Here is a 26,724-nt window from a genome sequence, read left to right on the forward strand (position 1 = left end):
CTAGCCAAGCTGATGAACATCTCACCTTATTATTATATATATATATAATTATGTATAATAATAATAATTCACACACACACACACACACACACAATAAGTTAATATAGACGAAGTTGATTATAATATACACTAGTTAATTATTGGAACCACTGGAACCCAATTATTTATTTTTTTTTTTTGCTTGCCATTTAGTAATATAACGCAATTATTAGTATTGTAACGCAACTTATCATTATATAAATGTAAATTGAATTTTTAAAAAACAAAACAAAACCCAAAACCATAAACCTGGCATATTGCACATGAATGGGTCATAGAACTACACAATGAGTTTAAAATTCATGATTTAATATTAATGATTTTTAAAATTGTTATATGTTTTAATTCTAGATGTTTATTTAAATGCTGCATGACTTTGAAGTGTTTTAATGCGCGTGCGCGTGAACATTCGAACATTCGCATTCAAACGCAGGAGCGAGCGCGCTGCGCGAGAGCAGATGGAAACGGGGCAACGTCATCAACTGACACACAGCAAAACTCTTGTCCCTCGCTGTTGTTTTCACTGCTTTCAGGTGAGTTTAGTCAACAAATTCACACAAATAATACATACAAACGTCCCTGACACCTTTATTACGTGTAATTGACACGCTTCTGTTGAATATTTACTTTATAGAAATGGTTTTGTGTCTTCGAAAAAGTCCGTTAGCATCTCAACCATTTTCATAAGAGGTAAGTTAGGCCTAGGCTAACTATACATGAATATCAGATGATGTCACCAACGTCTCCTCACTGACGTCACTCACTTCTAAAACTTGTCTGCCGCCATCTTGAGTACCTTATTCGGCAAGATCGATATGTCAGTTGCAAAGGAACTAGCTAGCTATGCTTTCACAACACGGTAACATAAATATAACTTAAATGTAACATAACATAAATCTGTAACGTTCGTTATTTTGAATAGAAATCATCACTCAAAAAGCATTCATTCACGTCTTCTCCGGTTTATTTGTGTTCAAATACATGCAATACAGTATCCGCCAGGGCTATTAGTCCAATGGTAATCAGTGTTTGGTGTAGGCAATCAGTACAGTGATTGATATGACCAATGAAAACTTTAGAATCAGCTGCAGGGCGGGATTTCCGCTGAAGTGGTTTAAAAAAAAAAAAAAAAATCACGCTTCTGTTCTGCCTGCGGTCCTGCATGACTTCCTCATTCTGACATCCGTGATAACAAAGCTAAAGTAACATCTCTTCACCTGAAACAAGAAGCTAATAAATGCACGGTTTGAAGTATATGTGATTTGTGTGTGATTTTCGTGCGATTGGGGAATTTTCATATGAATAAAGAATGTTTACAGTATGCATGCTAGGTAAGGATAGGCCATAGCTTCATATAAAATGTTAAATATAACATATTTCAAAATGTTTTTTTGACTTGAAACCATTTTAAACCGCGACCGGAATATGATACAAATCCTCGATGGTGTTTTAAAGTGAGTTAAAAGTAAAAGTGTAATATTAATCAATTAAATTGTGTCATGTAACTTTATGCTACCTGTTGTGCTAATGCACCTGCTGCAGGAGCTATTCTATTCCATACAATAATTTTTGTTAAAGAATTCAAATAATGTTTCAAGAATAGTTATTTTTTTGTTTGTTTTCTAACAAGACTTGAGATAATAGGTTTGTCAGTACCATAGACAGTACTCGGTAGGTACTCAAGATGGCGGCCGTCAACTGGAAAAAGAGCGGATGACGTAAGAGGTCACGTGACTGATATTCATGAATAGACTGGAGCTCTTGTTTATGAAAGTTTGGGGTTTTAACCACATCTTTGTGTAGATAACAGTTTTTGATAGTTTTGTTTTGCTGGTAATTTGTCAATGGGTGATTGGAAGTAAGCTAATTTATTTAACCTAAAAGAATGCACTGCACTGTTAATCAGTGACGTCACTTACAAATAGTGATAAAAAAAAAAAAGTGATTTCAGGAGCAACAGGAAAAAAAAACGCTACAACAAAGGGTGAATTATTGTTTAATCATGATACTAATTTCATATGCATCTATTTATATTGATATATAATTAATTATTATATTAATTAATATATTATCTTAAGAAATATATATATATTGTAAATCCTATGTAACATTGTTGGCTCTGTGAAATTGCATGTTATGTTCTAGAATAGATCATGCTGAAGGCCTGCTGCACCCCCTGTCCAAGAAAATCTCCACGGCTATGAACCAAATGACTAGTAAGCAAAACCACCTCAAACATACAATGCACTACTGTCCAAAAGTTTGGGGTCTGTAAGATTTATACTTTTGAAAGAAGTCTCACATTTTAAAATCATTAACCCCAGGTTTTTTCAGTGTGATTGTCCTTGAGAAGCCTGTAGGCTAAATAATAGGCGACAAATATAATGGTATAATGGTCTTAGTTATAATAATTTATTTAACTATTATGAAAACAGGATATCATGGTCATTGGTATATTTTATTTTATTTCTCTAGGTCTGTTTTGAGTTATGTTGGCCAGTGAGACGGACACCATACTGTCCAACTCAGGGGTATTTATTTATTTGTATGTATTTTTTTACTGATAAATTCTGAAATTCTTTTTACTTTTAAATTTTAAATGTGGTTCAGGCACGCAAGTTATTTTTCACAGATATCTGGCCAGCTTACTCATGGCTCATACTCTTTGCCTTTAAAATGTTTGAATTGATATCCTCAATGCAATATCAGGGGGTAAAGATATCATTAGAGTTCTTAAACTTATGGCTGTGCTCTTGTTATCAGATGAGATATAATCCCTAGCGTTTGGCCCTGTGATTCTTCAGGACAAGACCTTGATGCCATCCACACTCAGTAGATGAAGAAGGTGAGTTTCACAATAGCTGCCACTATCACAAATCAAGAGACCGAACACAACAGGCTTTCATCCATATGAACACACCCATATGTAGGCATGGGTACTGAAACCCAGTATTAAATGGGTCCTGGGGCCAAATTATGGAAGACCGCAGTATCGATAAGCTTGGACGTTATCAGTTCTGCTGACGGTACTGAAGAAATTACACGCACTATTTATTAAATACATTGTCTTGCAAATTGTATCTCACCAGCTGTTTCTATATGCGATAGGGGTGATTGCATTGGAGTTTTTCACTCTTTTGTACCTCGCTTTAAATCACTAATAGGGGTGTAAGAAAAAATCAATACACTTGAGTATCGCAATATTTTATTTTGCAATACTGTATCGATTTTCAATATCGAATTAAAAAATATTTTTTTTTTTAGTTTACGTGCAAAAATATTCATGGTAAGACAGTGGTTCACATTTATGTTGTGTTTAAATCCCTACCACTAGATGGCTATGCTGAGACGCACCACTAGTGTCCTCGCCTATCAAAAAATCAAGTACTCTGGTAATGCCACGAATTTGAGGAAACATTTTGCAAGACACCATTCAGACACTCAGTTAAGCGAACAGCAAGCTAAACGAGTCGACCCCTCACAACTCACCCTTGCTCAAGTTCAAACGCACAAATTACCAACGACTTCAACTCGTGCAACCAAAATAACCCAGTCAGTAGTTTATTTCATTTGTAAAGACATGCATCCGCTCAGTGTGGTTGAAAACAAAGGTTTCCGTTATATGGTGCAAACAATGGAGCCTCATTACACTATACCGTCCCGGCAACTACAATATTTCTTCAAAAGCAGATCGTGGAGACATTTTAATCGTCCACTATCAAAATTTTTGATATCCCACACCCCTACGCGCAGCACAAAACTTCTCACACAACGTGCGTGAGTAGGCTACACTAATAATGCTACACTAATAATGCTGCACTGGTCCAATCGGGACAGTGGCAGTTCATTTAACTGTCCGAAACGTCTTTCAAGCTGAAAGGCGCACCTGCATCTGCCATGTTCAGCACTGAATGAATGACAGGATCTCCCCTGTAACAACGCGCCAGGTAAACAAGAGGATGACATCTAGTGAAGAAGACTTGTAATAAGATTAACGATATCGAATCAACCACATTTTAAAAAACAATTAATCGAAAAAAATTTTTTTGCCCATCCCTACTTCGTGTGTGTGGCTAAACGATCAGATACACAAAAATATTAGTTATAATGACCAGCTTGGAGAGTATTCACTTAAACACAGTTTATGTCTTAAGTTTAAGCTTGTTGAACAATATGTCAAATGAAATGCAATGGTCAGGATTATTGAGGGTCTTTTTCTATGACAGCAGACACATGAGATAATGGCTGAAGTGAGTCAGTGAAGGAGAAGATCAAGATCTGGAGGAGGACATGCAGTTTACACTTCAGGAGAAAGACAAAGATGAGCTCCAGGGCAGATTCAGAAATCATTATAAAGGTGAGTTCAGTGTTTCCATGCTTATGTGACACTGTTTAATAAAGCAGGTACATTATGTGTTATTTACAGTGATGATTTTACTTGTTTTATTATTAAAAGGTAATATTAAAGGTTAAAAATGACCCACGGTAATAGACCTGCCCGATATAGCAAAAAACTGATATTGCAATATTTAATTTTTTCTGCAATATATAATGTAATATGAAAAACTATTTTGGTGAAAACTATTTCACCAAATTCTAGAATGATTAGTGCGATTTTGTAGGGGTTTGCATCTGCATAGAAAATAATAAATTGCAAGCATAGGTAAAAATGTTTTAACAAAGATGTGAAATAAACATTTCCTCATATATTCCAGGTAAGTCTTATTTAGGTGCAGAAATTAAGTAATCAACTGTAAATTAACATGGCATAGTCTTTACATAGCCTGGCTTCACAGAGGCCTATACTGCAATGTCACTACCACAGATAGGTATGAATGATAAAATAGTTGAAATTGGCAAGTAATACTAAAATTTGTATTTATTTGTCTTTTTTATATTTTTTTTATTTGCTCTTCTTTTTTTTCAGATGATAACTGAGAAGAATCAGATGAAACCTGAACAAGATACAGCAACTCTAAAGGTATCCAAGAAGTTAATGTAATAACTGAGTTATTCCTTAAAGAAACGAGCAGTGTTCCTCAGAAACAGATTATTTGCCACAGTTATCAGTCATTGAATTATGATTGTGTGTGTAAGAAGTGAGTCACGATCACTTACTGTACATCTAGCACAGGCACAATGTCTCGTATCACTCTCATACATACACACACTTGAACTCAGGGCCGTCCAAATATATCTACCGTAGTTACCAGTGTCCCAGTAAAACTAGTGTCCTCATAGACCAGGATTCTGTTAAACTTACACAACACACTGAGTCAAAGTCAAACATCAGGATCATGTTCTTATGATGTCCTCATAGTGTCCTCATAGACCAAGATTCTGTTAAACTTACACAACACACTGAGATTCTTCTGTCAAGTTAAACATCAGGAACATGTTCTTATGATGTCCTCATAAAACTGGTGTAAAGCTCACACAACCTGACACACTGTAATGAAAACACATGTAATGTGATGCATAAAAGGCATGAACATTACCTTGTGGTAACATTCAAATATTGAAATATTGATTTGAAAACTTTAACTATTTTGTAATCTTGTATATTTAAAATCAATATTTCATGTGCAAATATTTATTGATAGGTAGCTGTGTATTGGGACCCTGATTATCCTTTCCATGTTTGTGTTGTGTTAATTACTGACTGACTGTACATTATCCCCTATATATTCCATTTATAACAATTTTTTTAAACTCTTAGGTGAAGTGTTTCTGCATGTAATACTTCATTTCATATTCTCAGATGAGCCATAAGAGCCAGTGGTCATCAGGCAGTGATTGTGCTGCTCTGACTGTGGGACTAGACAAGGTAAGTGAGAGTTGCGCTGGAAGAGAACGAGCAAACGAAGCAGAGATATCTGTGAGATCTAGTGTTCACATATTTACACCACTGTTTCATGTCTAATGTTATGTTTTGTAGATTCTCAGTGAGGTTGAACCCTCCACTCTCGAAATGAACTCTGTCCCAGTCAGAAGTCAGAGATGTACAGAAGATATTGTTTTGTTTTTTGTTTTTGGAAATCAAATTCGGGATACACCGATATGAACATTTGGGCCGATTTCGATAACTGATCATTTATTTATATTCGAAAGCCGATATCTGATATATTAGCCGATGAATCTAAATCCAAAATTTGATATACTTTGAAAGCCTGATTACAAAAACGAAATGCTCATCATTTAAAGCCAATGTCCCAAACACTTCAACATAAATCAAACATATACAGTACAGTAGCTAGTTTGAACCAAGTGTAAGATTTCTTAACTTTTAAAATTAATTTTACATTCATATTTCCAACTTTCTTTATAAAAAAAAAAAAGGCAACACTTTACAATAAGGTTTCATCTTGTTAGTATTAGTTAACATGAACTAACAATGAATGAACAAAAATTAATCTTACTTAACATTTATCTCAACATTTTCCAAGACATTTTAGGATCCAGTGTTGTATCTGTTAATTTAGTGCACTGTGAATTTACATGAACTCACATATTTTATTAAATCACATTAACATAAGTTTTTCTCTCTGTTAGTTCATGTTAGTTAATGCAATAACATATGTATTGTGAAGTTTTACCAAAACATCCATTGCCTTACAAATAATAATAATAAATAAAATAAAATTACAATGCAAACAAGTTATTTGACATTATTACTTTACTACATTACTTAAGGCCTCATTATACTTCTGCGTCGGACCTACGCCGGAGCCTATACGCCGTACTAGGCAACGTGTTGGTTTTAATTTATACTTTTGCGTTGGGAGCATGTGAAACCCCCAGGGCAGGGGTTCTGGCAGACCAATCACAGCGCTTGCGTCCGCGTAGAGTTGACGCGTTGTTACATTTTTGGAGAGGTGCACGTCAGGGTACGCCGAAAGGTACGCGCGCTACACACAGCCTACGACGTAGCTACGGCGGCAGTTCCACGCAGAAGTAGAAATAGGCCTTTAGGCTACATATAAAGAATCAAAATGCATATGCCATGGATAAATAAAATTAAATAGCCTCCGCATGGACAATAAGGGAATGATTTTACTCAAACCATATTGTTGATAAATGATACAAGAACAATAAAAGTACTAGTTATGAATAATAACACATCAGTGTTTTTGAAAACATATTGAACTCTTTAATATTGCAGTAATATTAAACATTTTAATACTACAGTAATATTAAACATCTTTAGTATTTCTGTTTCAAATAACGTTGTGTTTGAGCTGCGTGCGCTAAAGCTAAAGAGCTGAAGGAACACCCCTGAACCTATAGATATTTATACAAAATAAACACATTACAACTTATACTTGCACAAAATCATGCACAGATTAACTTGAGCTATTATTAATAGTAATCAACTATTACATAGTGAAACTCCTGTTGTGGATGTGCTCCTCCCAGGACAACACGCTAAAACACAGCAACTAAACCCAAAGAATTCACAACGTTTTTAATGCAATATTTTGCTCATTATAATGTATGTATATGGGCAGTCCCAATCATAGTTATTAATGTTCTGCATTGAAGCTAATGATCATCACATATTGTGACTTTTAATTCGAAATCAAAGCTACAGCTAACACTGTCTGTAAAAGACAGACTTACAATCGGTTAAATGTACTGTTATGTTGATGAAATATTGAAAAAAATCAACTTTAGAAAACATGGGTGGTGATGAAGTAAAAAGATCCAGCACATTTAGATGGTACAACCTTTTGAACTGACTGTATGCATATCCCACACAGCCTCATTTTTGATTCACTTGGAATTAAATATGGCATCTACCCAGACTAAGGTTGCTTGACACATGCTGAAAGGTTCCACACAAATTGTTAAGATCTCACTGAAATGACTAGATATCTTTGTAGGAAAAAATACAGCTTCTTATTTGTAATATTGAAATCTTTAAAAAAAAATGCAGCTCTTATGTGGTAGCCAAAGGACTTAAAATAACGTCACAACATTTATAGCTACCAACTGGAATATATTCTGTATAAGTTTATTTTTTCTGTAGAACATAAAAGAAGATATTTAGAAGAGTGTTTGTTTGTTTTTTTGGTTTTTTTTTTATACAATTGATGTTTTGTCTTGAAGATCCACATAGGAAACAAAGTTTGGATCAGAGAAGAGGCATGGAAGAAGATTAATTTATCTACAAAAGATTCTCTCTATGTTAAAGAGATGGCTGTGGCACTGTGGGGAACAAACACTTTAAAGAGCAGAAGTGTGTCAGGAAAGGAGTGTCCCATGAACAAACACTCTGCAAAGCCTCCCCTGACACCCTCCAAGCTGCAAGTTTTGAGAGGTAATCTGTTATTTCATTCATTCATTCATTCATATACTTTATGTAGGCTAGCTGTAGCCAATTTAGTAAAAGGGTTTTACATTAGTTGATTACCTTTCTAAGTTTTACTAGTTGAAAAGTGACAAATTAATAATCTAAATTATTTATCTTTCAAGTCTGCTTCAGTGACTGGCTCAAACAAAAAGAACCCGAAAAAGGAGAGAGAGAAGCGGTTCAAGTGGGGTATTACATATCCCAAAAAATACAAGATGCAGGGCTCCAGACTGCGACCAAATGGTCGCATTTTGCGACCAAAATTTGAGAGTGTGCGACTGAATTTTTCATCCAGTCGCACATGTGCGACCAGTACATTTGTTTTGTTTTTACACGTTAAACGGAAGGGGCGCGTCAATGAATCCGGAATGTGTGGCAGGCCAATGAGTGTGAGAAGAATTGGGAATGGCCACTGTAACTGGCTAATGTGTGGAGGGGGAGGGTCCTAGAGATAATCGAGCGCGCGTAAACGTCCGTGGGAAGGAGACGGAGACAAATATCAATGTCACAGACACAGCCGGATGATGATTCAGAATCAGAGGTTTGTGAGGTGATAAAGGCCCGAACCCACCATTTTCGGGAAGACTGGCTGCGAGAATTCAGCTGGTTGAGGTAGGCTACTGTAAGGAGACGAACTTAATGAACTGCGAATGTTGCAGTCGCTATACCCCAGAACTGCGGGGAAAACGAAGTTTGCAGACAGTGCAGGCACTTCGCAGTTTAAACACAATATGCTAGTTAGACACATTCTCAGCCTCAAGCATAGAGTATTCCGTGACATGTTAATAAATCAAAACAAAATGAAAGCGGGAAAAAACTGCGCTACTCATTTCTGCGTCACGGACCGTTTAATAGTTCGAACCAATAATAGACAGCGCAGAGCTTCTCTCGCCAGTCGCGGGCGGATCTCGATCACGCAACCAGTGTTGCCAACTATTTTCAAAGGAAAGTAGCTAATGCCTCCCCTAAAAGTCGCTAAATGTCGCTAGATGGCGTCATACGTCAATTAGCATATTCATGACGTCATCGCGGCGTACTTGCGTTCTGCCTGCCTAATGTTTTTTCTCGTTAAAATCATGCTCACATACTGTGTTTTTATATAACATACTATACTATAATATAATATAACATAATATAATATAGCCGAATGTCCAATAAAGCTGTTCTCATTTACTATATTTTTTTGTCAGACAATAGAACGAGTAGCTGTTGAATGACAATTTTTTTATATGTGTAAAATTATCTGAATTGAGAGAATTCGGGAACTGGGTGAACTAAAGCATTGTGATAGTGAGTATTACAAGTGATAAGCACAAGTAATAAAATAAAATGGTCAAACTAAATTCTTTAAATATAAAACAAAAGATAAGTTATAAGTCCGTCCGTGGAAACAACACTGCTCATTCACGTCTGTTCCGTGCTGCTGCTCCTCTCTCAGCCATTCACTGAACAGGGTAGACGCAGAGAGAGGTGTGTGACGGCAAGGAGAACGCAAACCTCGCGCTCGCAGGACTGTGCTGGCAACATTTGGAGGTTACTAAGGTTTGTCCAAAAAGTAGCTAGATTTGTCGCTAGTCGCTTTTTTGAAATAATGTCGCTAAAGGGGTCTGAAAAGTCGCTAAAAATAGCGACAAAGGCGCTAAGTTGGCAACACTGCACGCAACACTACATCGTGGACATCCAGTGAAGAAATCCATTGAGTTCGCGACAGAATTAATAACATCGTTGCGAGATCCAGTGAGAAACATTCAGATTCAACGCAGAATTCTCTGTTATAAACCATATCAGATCAAACAGCGCTAACGTGGAAACCAGGAGAAACATGTGCCATGAACGAACAAGTTATAGAAGGCTTTAGGTCCACAGATCAGCAACATTCACCATGGATTTAATGTAGTAACACTAACTGTAACGGTATACTGTGGTTATAACAGTAGCCTACACATATCTTTTTCCAGCACTTCAAAACTATAATATCATATTTAAATGTTATTTTTAATGTGTTGACCAAAACATTTTTTGTTCAACCTTTAAAGATTGTCTCTATTTATAAAACTAAAAGTTTCAAGAAGTAGGAAAACTCACACTTATTTAAAAAAATAAATAAAATTAAATTACCATTGTAAACATAGCTGCTGAGGGCGCTTATTGGCTATTTTCAATTCCTAATATCTATTTTGTCACTCATTTTGCTATTGAATTAATATTAAGACATTATGAATGATAATAGTTCAAGTTAATTTTATCTACACCTCAAATTAAGCTCAGTGCTTTGTCATCCCACAGTGCTACCAGATACTTTCTGTAGAACTTAGTGCCGCTGCCCTCAAATGTTAGTCTGGAGCCCTCTGAACTTAAAATAAAACTGCACATTGTAATTTCTGTACGTTAAGTCTATTTATTATCAAAGCATTTGTCAGTAATACAGTTATTTTTGGGGGAAATGTGAATAATTGCATTGCAAGGTGATTTAAGATGTGCCCCTAAATTTTCTGCTTGTGCTCCTAAAATTTTAAGTCAGGGGCTACAGCGCTCCTAATAAAAAAAGTTAGTCTGGAGCCCTGAGATGTCATAAAAAAAGAAAAGAAAAATGTAATGTAATATGTATCTTTATAATTCTGTTATTGTTCTCCTTTAGTTACTATTATAGTTTTTAGCATTTTAATAATTTCAATTAATAATTTTGTACATTACTGTTAGCATATCAATGGGTTGTTTTAAGGGGCTGCAATATCAAATAAAAGGAATTTGTTTGAATGGTTGCCTGTGCTCCTGAAGATTATTTTAAGTATACTTGGAATTGTTTACATTATTTGTCACAACACCTAGCCTAGTGGCAGGAAAAATAGAGAAGACATAGAGTCAGCCAGCCTGACCAGCTAAAAACAGCCTGACCAGTTAAGACCAACATCGACCAGCTAAGCCCAACAATGACCAGCTAAAACCAGCCTGACCAGCTAAAACCAGCTAAGCCCAACAATGACCAGCTAAGACCAGCCTGACCAGCTAAGCCCAACAATGACCAGCTAAGACCAGCCTGACCAGCTAAAAAAGTGTTCAAAACCCCCTCTAAAACCAGCCTGATAAACCAGCTATGACCAGGCTGGGAGACCAGCCAAAACCAGCCTGACCATCTTAGGCTGGTAAAGCTGGATTTTTCAGCATTTAGAAATCTTACCACCAGGTCGTTTCTTCCTAGTGATTGGTCAGCCACCGGAGCATGATGAGCTGCAATGGCTGCCACATACACTTTGAGCGTGGACGGGGAACGGCCCGCGTCCAACAGCTCTTGTAGGAAGGAGAGTATCACAGATACCTTGCATGACCCTGGATCAAAGAGTTTTTCCGAGCACCAGCTGGAGAACATTGACCACTTCAGAGCATAAAGGCGCCTGGTAGACGGGGCCCTAGCCTCAGTGATAGTGTTCAAGACCTTCTCAGGAAGGTCCCTGGGTACCCGTTGAGGGGCCAGACATGGAGGGCCCATAAGTCGGGTCGCGGATGCCATATTGTCCCGTTGGCCTGTGTGAGGAGGTCTTTCCTCAGCGGAACAGGCCAGGGGACTCTGTCCGATAACTGAACCAGCTCTGGAAACCACGGCCTGGATTCCCAGAGGGGGGCCACTAGGAGGACTAGGCATCAGCTCTCCCTGACCTGTTTGATGACCTGGGGGATCATTGAAACGGGGAGGAAACGCATAAAGGGGGCGGCTGGGCCAGAGATGGGCCAGCGCGTCCCTGTTCTTCGAGAAGAACACTGCGCAGTGGGTGTTGGTTCTCGAGGCGAAAAGGTCCACTTCGGCCTCGCCGAACACACTCCATATCAGACTGACCGTCTGTGAGTTCAGGGACCACTCACCTAGGGGAGTGTTGCCCCGTGAGAGCATATCTGCACCCAGATTCTGAATGCCAGGGATATGTGCTGCCCTCAGAGAGCTCAAATTGGTCTGTACCCACAAGAGGAGGTCTCTCGCCATGGCATGCAGGTTGCCCGACCTGATGCCGCCCTGGCGATTTATGTAGGCCACCACTGACGTGTTGTACTTGCGGACTAAGACGTGTTGACCTTTTGAGGTTTGACAGAAATGCTTTGAGGGCCAAACAAACTGCTTTCATTTCCAGACAGTTGATATGTAAGCTCTGCTGTGTGCACGACCAGAGGCCGGAGACAGGCTTGCCCTCGTGCAGCGCTCCCCAACCTAGGTTGGATGCGTCTGTAAAAAACACTTTCCTCCTGGAAACTACCCCCATGGTCACACCCTCGTGGTACCAGTCCTGAAACCGCCAGGGAATCAGGGTCCGTAAACAACCGTGATTCACCATGATGCGCAGGCTGCCTGACTGCCATGCATGGGTTGGCACACGGCGTTTGAGCCAGTGCTGCAGCGGGCGCATGCGCAGTAATCCCATACGGAGTACTGACGATGCCGCTGCCATGAGACCGAGAAGTTTCTGAAACTTCTTTAGAGGTGTGCGCTCGATTGCTCCTGTCTGCCCTGCTGCTGCTGCTGCGTTGCATTGGTTTGCGTCTGTAAGCTTCGTATCTTTCTGTTTTAATCATTATTTACTCTCATTCCTTGTTATTTATACTGCTAAATATAACTTAATCAACATCACACATTAACCTGACATCGCTAGCTTCAATCTAAATCGTTATTGCTAGCACAACACGCTAGTAATTCGCTAGCCTGTTAGCGTGCCATCCGTGCACTTTTATTTTATTTTTTTTCTCTCGCACCTTTTACGAGTTCATCAAAAAACTGTGGTGAGTATCAGTCAACAAACACGGTGACTCATGTCATCTTCTCCTCTTATTGTCACCTGCACCTCATGTACCATGTATAGCATAGCCTTCTCTGCCAGCACAGATTTTACATGTGATAAATGCAGGGAGATAGTCAGGCTGGCGGAGAAGATTTCACAACTAGAGACACGCCCCCTTCCTGTTCGTCGGAGTGATGAGATAGTTATTGTCCTCACTCAATGGCTGGCTGTCGAGTTGGTGTCCGCAAAATAATATAGAATTCATAGACAATTGGAAAAGTTTTTGGGGCATACCTGACCTGTTGAAAAGAGATGGTATTCATCCCTCCTGGGATGGTGCTGCTCTTCTCTCTAGTAATATGGCACATAGTCTTAGAGCTCAAACATGACAATCTGGGCCTCAGGTCAGGAAGCAGACAGACTGGCTAAACCGACCGTCTGCTAGCTGTATCACGTCACCCAGGTCAGATAAAACCCATCACATAGAGCCTCTTTCACCTAGATATCATCACATAGAGACTGTGTCTGTTCCCCGAATTAGGACATACAAAAAACTCCTGAACCCATTCAAGGGTAAAATTTTTATTGATGTTCAACAAATAAAAAACAGATATAAAACGGATGAACAAATGATAAAGCTCGGGTTGCTGAATATTCAATCCCTTACTTCAAAAGCACTCATTGTTAATGATATGATTACAGATTATAACCTAGATGTCCTGTGTTTGACAGAAACCTGGCTAAACCCAGACAATTATATTACTTTAAATGAGTCCACCCCGCAAGATTACAGTTATAAACATGAACCTCGTCTGAAAGGCAAAGGGGGAGGTGTTGCTGTAATTTATAGTAATATCTTCAGAATTACTGAGAAGTCTTGTCTTAAATGTAATTATTTTGAAGTGTTGTTGCTAAATGTAACACTATCTAGTGTAAATGATAAATCACGTTTAACATTTGTGCTGGCTACTGTATACAGGCCACCAGGGCACCATAAAGACTTTATCAAAGAATTTGATGATTTTCTATCAGAGTTAGTATTGGCTGCAGATAAAGTACTAATTGTTGGTGATTTTAATATACATGTAGATAACGAAAAAGATGCATTGGGATTGGCATTTAAAGACATTCTGAACTCTACTGGAGTTAGACAACACGTGTCAGGACCTACTCATTCTCGTAAAAATAATACTCTAGATCTAATATTATCACATGGAATAAATGTTGATGCCATTGAAATTCTGCAGCAGAGCGATGACATCTCAGATCATTATTTAGTCTCGTGTAAACTTCATTTAGCCAAGGCTACAAAGTCGACTCCGTGTTACAAATATGTTAGACCTATCACTTCTGCCACTAAAGATTGCTTTGTTAATAATCTTCCTAATCAGTTTCATCATCTCAACATCCCAGATAGCTTTAGAAGAACTAGATATTGCGACAGAAACTTTTAACTCTCTCTTTTCCAGCACTTTAGACACAGTTGCTCCTTTGCGCTTAAAGAAGATTAAAGAAAATAGTCCAACCACTCAGGCCCTTAAGAGAGCAGCCAGAAAAATGGAGCGCAACTGGAAGAAAACAAAACTAGAGGTATTTTGCATTTCATGGAAAGAAAGTTCGATTGCATACAGAGAGGCCTTAAAAGCTCTGCTTATTTTTCAACCCTATTAGAAGAAAATAAACAAAACCCTAGGTATTTATTTGAAATAGTGGCTAAACTAACGAAAAATAAATCCTCAACCCCAGACGTTTCCAAGCAGCACAGCAGTAATGACTTTATGAACTTCTTTACTAACAAGATTGATAATATCAGGGAGAAAATTATAACTATGCAACCATCTACTACAGTATCGCATCAGGCAGTGCATTGTAGTCTCCTTGAAGAAAATTTTGATTCATTCAAGGCTATAGGAGAGGAAGAATTTACTAAACTCGTTAAATCATCTAAATCGACAACATGTATGTTAGACCCTATACCGACTAAGCTACTGAAAGAGATGCTTCCAGAGGTCACAGATCCTCTTCTTAATATCATTAATTCATCTTTGTTACTAGGATATGTACCAAAAACCTTTAAGCTGGCTATGATTAAACCGCTTGTTAAAAAAACACAACTTGATCCTACAGAATTAGTCAATTACAGGCCGATCTCAAATCTACCTTTTCTGTCAAAGATACTAGAAAAGGCAGTATCCTCACAACTATGTTCCTTTTTAGAAAGAAATTATATCTGCGAGGATTTCCAGTCAGGATTTAGACCGTACCATAGTACTGAGACAGCTCTCATTAGAGTCACAAATGATTTGCTCCTATCATCCGATCGTGGTTGTATCTCGCTATTAGTGTTACTCGATCTTAGTGCTGCATTTTACACTATCGACCACAACATTCTTTTAAATAGACTCGAAAATTATGTTGGCATTTGTGGAATTGCATTAGCATGGTTTAAATCATACTTATCTGACCGTTATCAGTTTGTAGCAGTAAATGAAGAGATGTCTTATCGATCACAAGTTCAGTATGGCGTACCACAAGGCTCAGTACTAGGACCGTTGCTGTTCACTCTGTACATGCTACCCTTAGGGGATATCATTAGGAAGCATGGCATTAGCATTCACTGTTATGCTGATGATACTCAGCTCTATATTTCTTCACGCCCTGACGAAACTTACCAATTCACAAAATTAACGGAATGCATAGCTGATATAAAAAATTGGATGACGAGTAATTTCCTACTACTTAACTCTGAAAAAACAGAGATTCTAATTATTGGACAAAAAACTTCCTCACGTAATAATCTAGAATACTGTCTAACACTCGATGGCTGCTCTGACTTAAGTCTTTGTCGTCGGTTAGGAACCTGGGTGTACTCTTTGATACCAATCTTTCATTTGAAAGTCATGTGTCTAGTATCTGTAAAACCGCATTTTTCCATCTTAAAAATATATCTAAATTACGTCATATGCTCTCATTGACAAATGCGGAATAATTAGTTAATGCGTTCATGACCTCAAGGCTAGATTATTGTAATGCTCTACTGTGTGGTTGCCCTGCACGCCTAATAAACAAACTACAGCTGGTCCAAAACGCAGTAGCTCGAGTTCTTACCAGAACCAGGAAGTATGACCATATTAGCCCGGTTCTGTCAACACTGCATTGGCTGCCTATTAAACATCGCATAAATTTTAAAATATTGCTGATTACTTACAAAGCACTAAATGGTTTAGCTCTGCAGTACTTGAGCGAGCTCTTAACGCATTATAGTCCTTCACGTCCATTGTGATCTCAAAATTCCGGCCAGTTAATAATACCTAGAATATCAAAATCGACTGCTGGCGGTAGATCCTTTTCCTATTTAGCACCAAAACTTTGGAACAGTCTTCCTAACATTGTCCGGGAAGCAGACACACTCTGTCAGTTCAAAGCTAGATTAAAGACACATCTCTTTGACCTAGCATTCACATAATACATTATAGACTTCTATAATTCAATGTTAGGCTGCATAGATTAGGTCAGCCAGAACCGGGAACACTTCCCATAAATCCTGATGTACTCGTTACATCATAAGAAGAATGGCATCTACGCTAATTTTAGTGTCTTTGTTTATCCCGAGGTTTTCCCGCAGCCTGCCGGATCCAGGCCGTATCCAGATCTGACGAATGACCTTCGCCTGGACCCGATGAAGTGCTGAAGTGCCAACTAGTCTCTCCCTATGGAGAATCCTTTTACCACTCTACAGATAAAGCGTTGTCGGGAAAATTTGTTTCGCGTACCTACCCCGAAGTGAAAAAATAAAATAAAATTCTGTATCAAAATTTATAAGGAAAGACCAGTACTTTGTTTAGGCTTGGTTTGTAGGGAATGCCAAACCTGCACACATATAATCAAACGCACATAACTATAGAACCAATTTTTAATGCGCATGTGAACGCCATCAGCGTTTCTCACAGGTTCGCGTTTAAAGTCTGTGTAGAGAGAATGGTGTCGCGCTCTCGTGTAAGCCGCGCTGTCTTCGTTATAGAGTCGATAACTGTCCCCAGAAAGACCACACTCTGGCTGGGGTTCAGTTTGCTCTTGGTTACATTGATTTTGAGACCCAGACATTTCAAATGGCCGAGAATCAAATCCCTGTGTGACAGCAGTTCGGTTTTCAACTGTGCCAGAACCAGCCAGTCGTCGAGATAATTTAGCACGCGTACTCCCTGATGCCTCAGAGGGGAGAGCGCTGCATCCATGCACTTCGTAAATGTACGGGGTGCTAGGGATAGACCGAACAGCAGAACGGTGTATTGATAAGCCTGACCCTCGAAGGCGAATCTAAAAAAATGGCCTGTGACGAGGGTTTATCTGAATGTGAAAGTATGCATCTTTCAGATCCACCGTAAAAAAACAATCCCCCGGGCGAACTTGCGCGAGGATATGTTTGGTAGTCAACATTTTGAAAGGCCGTCTCATGAGAGCCTTGTTCAAATGTCTCAAATCTAGTATGGATCTGAGACCGCTGTCTTTTATTGGGACTAGAAAATAGCGGCTGTAGAACCCCAAGTGTTTTAGCGCAGGGGGGACTAGTTCTATCGCCCCTTTTGCTAACAGATTCTGTATTTCGGCACGAAGCACATGACCCACGTTGCTTCTCACCGAAGTCTTGATAACCGCCTGAAACTTTGGGGGTCTGCGTGCGAATTGGAGCGAGTAGCCTCGCTTTATTGTGTTTATGACCCAACTCGACACATCGGGGATGGCTTGCCAGGCCAATGCCCGTGTGGCTAGGGTTTGACACATAGTTTGGGATGGGCCGCCTAACACAGGGGGACCTGATACCCTTACATTGTGATTTGTGCACATACTGAGTGTTGGACTGACTGTACAGGCTTTTGCCTGGGGGAAAGTCAGTGTAAACTGGGAGGGGGCCGCCTAGTGAAGGGGGACCGTGAACCCGTTTGTTGTGTTTGTGAAACATACTCTTTTTTATGCTTTATGTGGGTCGCTGTGAAAACGGCGTCTGTTTGTAGAGGCGCGCGCAATGCAGCAGGCCTGTTTACAATAATAAAATATTCAGCCGCCTGAGCTAAACAGGGAGCTGTGAGAAGTGTCATGGGTTTCTTTGAGGGTGGTCCGGCTAGCGGGAGACACTAGCCCTCTCTTTTCACCCTCAATGCTAGGAGGTTTTTGGGGGTCCAGCATTTAGCACGACGCTGGGTCGTGGGCGCTGGGTCGTGGGCCCTGGCTCGTGGGCCCTGGCTCCGGGGCAGTGGGTAGCTCTTCGCTGGTCGCGACTGGCGGCGGGTATCAGCCACAGGGTGGGGCTGAGAGACCTGCTTCGCCGGCTTGGCTGGATGAGGAGAAGGCGGGGTGGTCTTGGGCCTGCTCGAAGCGGAGCTGGCGCGTTTCGGCAGGAAGTGTCGCATAGCTTGGGATGACTTCTGCGCTTCGGTGTACCTCTCTGAAAACCCCTTCACCGCCGGGCCGAAGAGGCCGGAGCTGGAGACAGGGGCGTCGAGGAACATCGTTCTGTCCGCGTCCTTAATTTCGGTGAGGTTTAGCCAAAGGTGGCGCTCGAGCACGACCAAACTAGCCATATTCCTCCCAATAGCCTGCGCTGTAGCCTTGGTAGCACACAAGGCTAGGTCCGTGGTGCTTCAAAGGTCTCGGAAGGCCTCAGGGTCTGGGCCAGCCTCGTCCATCGATTGAAGGAGTTTGGCCTGGTAAACCTGCAGCACGGCCATCGTGTGCAGGGCCGAAGCGGCCACGGCCTCCTCGAGGGGCGGCAACGACTCGTAGCCCTTTTCCGCTGCGCCGTCCACAGAGGAGAACGTTGCGGAAACCGAAGAACCCACGTGTGCAGAGTAAGGAGCGCGCCACGCCTTAGTCAGTTCTTCGTTTACCTTCGTTTACTAACGGCGCAGGTCTGTGACGAGGGGCCTGCTGGCGACCAGTCAAGAACCAGCCGTCCAGCCGACTTCGAGGAGGCTCCTCGGGCGAGGCCCACTCGTTTCTTCTTCCTCTGCCGAAGTAAAGCCGGGAAAGGAAGAGCCGGGAAAGGAAGAGCAGGGGGAGCGGCGTCCCCATCTCGTGAGAGAGCTAGCCGTGTCCGCAGCACAGAAATGGGCATGCTCTCACAGACAGAGCAGCCACAGACAGAGCAGCCACCGGCAGATAGTGCAGTCTCAGCGTGGATGACTCCCAGGCATGAGATGCAGCTCATGTGTCCGTCGGCCTCGTGCAGATGGCATCCGCACATGGCACAAGAGGAGCGAGGCATTTGGAACAACGCTTCGCGCTCTTATAAATCACAATAGAATGAAAAGGATATGCGTCTAGGGGTGTGACGATAACCGCATCACCGCAATATCGCGTTAATGAGATGCCTACCGCGGTGTGAGGTCATCACCGCACTTTTTTTTTTTTTTTTTTTTTTAAAGTTACAGGAGTGCATATGGTGTGTGATATGAACTATAAACACATTAATATTTGCTTATAATTTACTGTATTCTCCGAGTCCCATGTTCAAGTGCTTCTGGAGAAAAAAAAAAACACTTCCTGCACAAGGGAGGGACAGTCCGGATTTATTTTTTTGTGTGTTTCTGATTATTATTAATTAACTGCTAGGTTTCAGTACTTGTGATGTTTACAGATAATGTTCAATTAAATACAAACAAACACAGGCATAAAAGACAAGCATAACGTAAACAGTTGGAGTTAGATTTTAATTGCAAGTAGAGATCTCTCTTATGTGGTAGCCTATAGGCAATAACAGTTGACGGCGCTAGCCGAATGACATTGTAACAACAATGACTTTGTGTTGGGGAATTAATTAGCTCAAATTAGCGGTAATATTCATCAATGTGAATATGCATCTGTTGCTTCCATAAATTAATTTATTCAAATTAGGGAATAGGTCAAAATCTCGGCTTGTATCAGCGATTACACAATTACTTGTAATAATCACTGATAGAGACGGGTAGCATTTACTCAATTTGGGGGAATTTGAGGTAGAAGTTGAGTTTGTTCATTTACCATGCAGACTGGCCGTCCAGCGGACAGAATGTATTCTTTATGAACAGAAATCGGGCGTCTTTAACACTGATAGATAACACTTTCTTGTGGCCACAAAGAAGATAATTATCTCCGTGTTTTAGACAATTTTAGGTTTCTTTTAAGAGTAACCAATCGTAGAGCTTATAAGGTAAAATCTGCACTCATCAGGGACTCAGAATTTGAAACAAAGCAGGCAAACTTAATTCAAATGATTTAACAAAGTTTATTTAAACAGGCTAGCGATTACACAATTATTTTAAATCACGCAGGAGTAAAAATGCATAAACAAAACAGGCAATATAACGATCGTAATACAGAAATACAACAAAATAAAAAGGTTTTAGAGAGAGATTTGGGAGAGAGAGAGAGAGAGAGAGAGAGAGAGAGAAACTCAGCGAGAGGAAACTAATAGTTGAGATACGAATGATTTTAGGTGTGTGTGTGAAAGGTTGAGATGGTAGCGTTTGTAAGGTGGGTGTGTCGCTCCGTGAGCACGTGGTAGTGTGTTTATCTCGGCACACGTGGGTGAGAGTATGTGTGTGTGTGTGTGTGTGTGTGTGAACGTGTATGTTGGTGTGTGTGAAAGAGAATTTAGAGAGAGAGATAGAAACAGTTTAGTCATTCACCACAAAACCCCAACGTTTCTCAGTAATATTTAGGCAACTTTAAACAGCATTTCCTTCAGATTGCAAATTTAAAAGATCTACGTTACTCTGTTTGAAAGATCGGCCTTCCGTGGGTGCGTTCGTCTGTGTTGGCTAAAGACACCTGGATCACGTGGTCACAGCGTTCTGGTTGCTATGGCGACTTGAAGCGAGCGAAGACTCAGCAAAGATTATCTTTAGCCTTAAGTTGGTTTTGTGGGTTGGTTTCAGAAGACTATACTGAAGTAACAGTAGCTCTAAGAAAAGACTTGGAAATAAAAGGAAAATAAAAGCGAGCGGAGCTTCCTTGAGGGAAGGAGGCGTGTCTTCTTTCTCTCTGGCGGACTGCAATGAGAGGAAAGGGGCGCGCAATTTTAAAGGGCTAAACTCACGCCTCCCTCACGTACGTGGGCCAATCGTCTTTAACAACGTATGGGCCCACCTCCTGACGTTTTGAGGTCTATACGCCTCCTTTTCCGCGGGGTTTTGAACGATGAATTCGTCCATAACTTAATACCACTGGTATTTAATAAAACAATGCATTCTCTGATATTTTGTGTTAAAGATTCAGCATCGTTGTTGTTCGTGGAACACGGCAATACCGCGAATGACAGTTCTAATATCTAAAATCAAGTAGGTACATCATTTCTTGTAATTGTGGACACCACAGAGTGATTACAGGCCAACAAACTACATAGGCATAATATTTGGGACAGGGGATCAGATACACATCAAGAAAATACATTTAAAATATTTCATACAAGGATTTTGGTCCCACGTGGTGGGATCTGCGTGTGTTTCTGTGTGTGTGTGCGTGAGTGCGTCTTGAAAGTTCATACCCGTCCGCTGAACTCTTGTCCCCGTCACTGCGGGTGAGGCTTATGTGTGTGCGTGCGTTTGGCTCTTTGGATTGGTGTATTAGGCACAGACCACATGTTTCGGCATCTGGTCTCTTACAACACTGTTTTATTGTTGTGAAGAGTTAATTAGTGTCTATGTGTAAATCAGTGTCCGAGGGACTCCCTAGGGGGGAGTGCTTTCGGGATCGCTCTCATTGGTCAGCGTGAGGCTCTCCCGGCCATAAACAGACGGTCTCTGTTGGTTTAGACGTAAGAGATCATGTAGAGTGAGAGATAGTCAATGATTTACACCATTTTTCGGCGCCGTTTGGGCTGCACGTCTTGCGTAGAGCAATCTCAAAACAGCAGAGGTGTCGTAAATGAGAGTTCTTTGGAATGTGAGAATAGCTTGAGTCAGAGCGAGACAGGGGTTTTGTAGATTTAGACTGAATTAATTAATTTGATTTAATCACCATGCAACTGGTGATCTGCTCTCCGTTACAACATTATTCAAAAAATAGCCACGAATCTAGTGTCTAAGCCAAATACTGTGTCGCCTTTGAGGCAGGTGACAATTAAGGGGAATCCGGTGAATTTGGACAAGGCAATATGCCGTATTTGTCGCACAAAAGTATCTGTCTCGTGAGGAAATACCACTAACTTAAGACCACATCTTAGAAAAATTAACCATCCTGTGGCGTTTGCTGGACTTAAGTGCAGCAGACCTACCTTAGGTCGGCGACACTGGCTGCGTGGCGTGTCCGTTTTTATTTCGGCTCCCATGTTAACAGGTTAGAGCTTGCACACTGTGTGCCTGCGTGAGACGCGCGTCTCAGTTGCGGCACGAGCCGCGCGGAAAAAAGCGTGCATGCTAGAAATAGAACCGACGCCTATTTTTCACGCAAGCCTGAAGCGTTTCCTGGCAAAATAGAATAGGAAAAAAATGTTTGTATGTCATTTTGACATGAATACATATTAATAAATTACATTTTGATGTTTGAAAGTTTAGGTTTTGACATAAATGCAGATATAAATGTAATTAAAAAAAAATATGATAGATTTTCAAATATTGCACCTGTCAATAGAGAACGAAATATTCTGTAGCCTATTTTGCCATCAATACTGCCGACGCTGTCTTTGCTGTTATATATTTATGTTTAACATTAAGTATAGGCCTTCCACAACTCTCTCCCCATATGTCTAATATATCACCAATGAGGCTTATATGTCACCTAGCAGCAGCAGCGCTGTTTCTGGTGTGCAAAGACATAAAAAAGCCACGCAGCTGACACGCAACAGAAACGCCACACTCACACCACGCAGCCAGTGTGTCGCCGGCCTTAATTAATAGTTAATTATTAATATTTACAATTTAATATAAATGTTAATTTGTTTATTTGTTAATAAAGAATACTGCTTTATGTTATTCATTTCCATTGTCATTTACAAGCTACATGCGTTCTTGATCGCGTCTGCAGTGTGTGACGCGGCCGCGGTTGATTATTATTATTTATTTTTTTGTGTAGGGGGGTGGGTGGGGGGGTCGGTTAACCGCCAAACCGCGAGATTTGTTGCTTCTTTACCGCGGTAAGAAAAAATCCCATACCGTCACAGCCCTATATGCGTCGATGCCGGATAACCACAGGAGAATGGCGGCAGGAGAAAAACGACTTCTGAGATGAAGGCATAGTCTGCTGTATGCTGCTCGCTCAGGCTGATAAGGTTAGATTCAACGGCGAAGGCTTTCAGAGGATTCAGAGACGTGAAGTTGTCGCTGAAGGAGTGAAATCTGCTAAAATGGCGTTTTCGGGGACTAATCTAGGCTAAGGCCGCACCCCCTTGGCGGGCTCTGACGTGTGCGCCAATGAGCTATCATCACGCCATTACACGTCAGAGGCGCCCGTGCCATATGTGCAGTTGCCGCAGCACAGCCAATGAGTGAGCCAGACACTCACTGTGCTAGTTGTGCAGCTGCAAAATGCATTTTACTTTTTAGGCTTCAGTAAATTGAGGAAAAGGAGTTTCCCCACTGCGTATAGCTACGCAATATGAAGTGACCGTTCTCGAAAGGGAACTAGTAGTTTCCTGAGAGTACACTAAAAGATAACTTGCAAGTATACTTGCAGTATAAAACTACCAAACTAGTAGTTTACTGAGAGAACACTAAAAGAGCAAAAAGAATATATAAATAGTAAACTACTTCCATAAGTTCACTTACAGTACAAAGGAGAACTACTCGGTTACTCACGTAATCTCAGTTCCCTGAAATGAGGGAACGAGTATTGCATAGCTATACGCTATGGGAAAATCCTTTTTCTCGAGAATATGAAAGCTAACTTTTAAAACGCAGTGCAGCTGCACAGCTAGCACAGTGAGCGCGAGCGCGGTCATTGGCTGTGCTGCGGCAACTGCATGAACCTATGGCGTGGCGGCGCGTCATAGCCCGCCAAGATGGGCATGACTTATGTCTATAAAACCCCATGACATGCCATAGGAAATCAGGTTAAAAATCGCTGAAATCAAGGACCACTGATCGTAGTACAAGCACGGCATAGTACGCAATACTCGTTCCCTCATTTCAGGGAACTGAGGTTACGTGAGTAACCGAGTAGTTCCCTTTCAATGAGGTCTCTCCTATTGCGTAGCTATACGCTATGGGATAAGCCCTGCAAAACGCTGTGCGTGCTCTCTTTGCTCCTGTACAGTCCACAGTAAGCTCGGGACCCGATAGGAGAATAAGCCCATTTGTGTACACACATGATATATATTTGGTATATAGGCTAGATGTACATATATTAATAGCCAGTCACTGACGGGATTTATGTGGGGCAATATAGGCCAGTATGGCAGATCAACTGGGTTGGATCTATGAATATGTTAATGCTTACACTTTAAACGGAAAGGACCTTAGCTTGCAAAGCAGGAACTTCCAGATTGTAAAATTTCATAAATGTGGACGGGGAGGCCCAGCCTGCCGCCGCACAAACATCTTCCAGGGGAACTGCACTAGACCATGCCCAGGAAGAGGCCATGCCTCTTGTGGAGTGCGCTCTAATCCCCAAAGGGCACTGAGCGCCCTTTGATTCATAAGCCAGCGTGATAGCGTCCACTATCCAACACGACAAACTATGCTTAGAAACGGCTAGCCCTTTAGAGCGGCCGCCAAAGCACACAAAAAGCTGTTCCGATCTTCTGAATGAAGCGGAACGTTCCAGATAAGTCCTGAGTGCCCTGACGGGACAGAGCAGACTCACATCACTTTCTCCGTCCGGCGCAGGGAGGGCTGCTAGGGAGATAATCTGCGCTCTGAATGGAGTGGAGAGCACTTTTGGCACATAGTCATGCCTCGGTCTGAGGACAACCCTGGAGTCATTAGGCCCGAACTCAAGGCAAGAAGCATTAGTAGATAATGCTTGCAAATCCCCCACACGTTTGACTGACGCGATTGCCATAAGCAAAAGTGGTCTTAAGCGAAAGCGACTTTAAGTCCGTTGACTGAAGTGGCTCAAATGAATGGGGGGCCTTTAAGGGCCTCTAGCACCAGTGACAGGTCCCAGCCGGGGACAGAGGGGGGCCGTGGGGGGTTCAACCTCCTAGTGCCCCTTAGAAATCGGACAACCATGTCATTCCTTCCCAGCGATTTACCGGCTACCGTAGCATGAAAAACCGCTATGGCTGCCATATACACTTTGAGCGTGGACGGAGTGCGTCCCGCGTCCAGCAGCTCTTGTAGGAAGGCAAGCACCGATGGTACCTCGCATAACTGCGGGTCTATCTCCTGTGCTGTGCACCAGCTAGAACATGTAGCCCATTTCTGAGCATATAGGCGCCTGGTCAACGGCGCTCTGGCCTCATTTAAAGTCCTCAACACCCTGTTGGAAAGGTCCCCTGATATCTGTTCAGCGGCCATGCGTGCAGGGCCCATAAATCGGGACGAGGGTGCCAGATCGTGCCGTTCGCCTGAGAGAGGAGATCATTCCTCAGCGGGATCGGCCGGGGGGCTGAGGCCACCATCTGAATCAGCTCGGGAAACCACGACTGATTTTTCCAGAGCGGGGCTATGAACAGCACCATACTCTGGTGTTCCCTGATTCGCTCGATGGCCTGCGGTATCATTGACACCAGCGGAAAAGCATAGAGCGGGCGTTCCGGCCAAACGTGGGCGAACGCATCCTTGCTCTTCGTGAAGTACACTGGGCACTGAGCGTTGTCTTCTGAGGCGAAGAGGTCGACCTCTGCCCTGCCGAAGACACTCCACAACTGCTGAACCGTCTGTGGGTGGAGAGACCACTCCCCTGGGAGTACTTTGTCTCTGGACAGCATGTCTGCGCCCTGGTTCAGGATGCCTGGTACATGAGCTGCCCTGAGCGAGCGCAAGTTGCGCTGAGCCCAGAGGATGATGCTCTCCGCCAGCGCGTGCAGGTCTCTGGACCTGACCCCGCCCTGGTGATTCAGGTACGACACCACGGCTCTGTTGTCTGTTCGGACCAGCACGTGATGGTTCCGTAGGTATGGGAGAAAGGCTTCCAGCGCTAGAGCGACTGCCTTCATCTCCAAACAATTTATGTGAAGGCCCTTTTCCGAGTCTGACCAAAGACCGGATGCTGGCCTGCACTCGAGGAGAGCCCCCCAGCCTAGGTTGGAGGCATCTGTTGAGATGGTCTGTCTGACACGACACCCAGACTCACGCCGGACCGAAACCATTCGGCCCTCTTCCAGGGAGCCAAAGCTCTGACACAGCTGAGACTCGCTCTGATTCGTAAATGGCCAGATCGCCATGCATGAGCTGGAACGCTATCTTTTAGCCAGTGTTGCAGTGGGTGCATGCACAGCAAGCCCAGCTGCAGGACCGGAGATGCAGAAGCCATCATGCCCAGCATCCTCTGAAACCTTTTGAGAGGTGTCAACGCACCCAAGTTGAAAGAGGTGGCCAGACGTTGTATAGAGAGAGCACGCACTGACGTCAGGCGCGCTCTCATCTCCAAAGAGTCCAATGTTATGCCCAGGAAGGAAATCCTCTGTCTGGGCGATAGTTCGCTCTTGGCAGC

The 26,724-nt window shown here is 41.8% G+C and overlaps 1 protein-coding gene across 1 annotated transcript; it reads left to right on the forward strand.

Moving 5' to 3' along the window:
- Nucleotides 1-294: 294 nt before the first annotated feature.
- Nucleotides 295-8,660, forward strand: LOC309494696 (BEN domain-containing protein 5-like; the record flags this gene model as incomplete). The annotated part of the gene is made up of 7 exons (XM_082164110.1): nt 295-729; nt 2,803-2,884; nt 4,269-4,396; nt 4,967-5,020; nt 5,801-5,866; nt 8,149-8,359; nt 8,515-8,660. Exons 3-7 carry the CDS (start codon nt 4,361-4,363, stop codon nt 8,658-8,660), a joined length of 513 nt encoding a protein of 170 aa, XP_082020236.1. The 5' UTR covers nt 295-729; nt 2,803-2,884; nt 4,269-4,360.
- Between the last annotated feature and the right edge of the window lie 18,064 nt (nt 8,661-26,724).

The sequence above is a fragment of the Leuciscus leuciscus genome (assembly GCF_965113295.1).
Source record: "Leuciscus leuciscus genome assembly, chromosome: 3".
In the NCBI taxonomy this organism is placed as follows: Eukaryota; Metazoa; Chordata; class Actinopteri; order Cypriniformes; family Leuciscidae; genus Leuciscus; species Leuciscus leuciscus.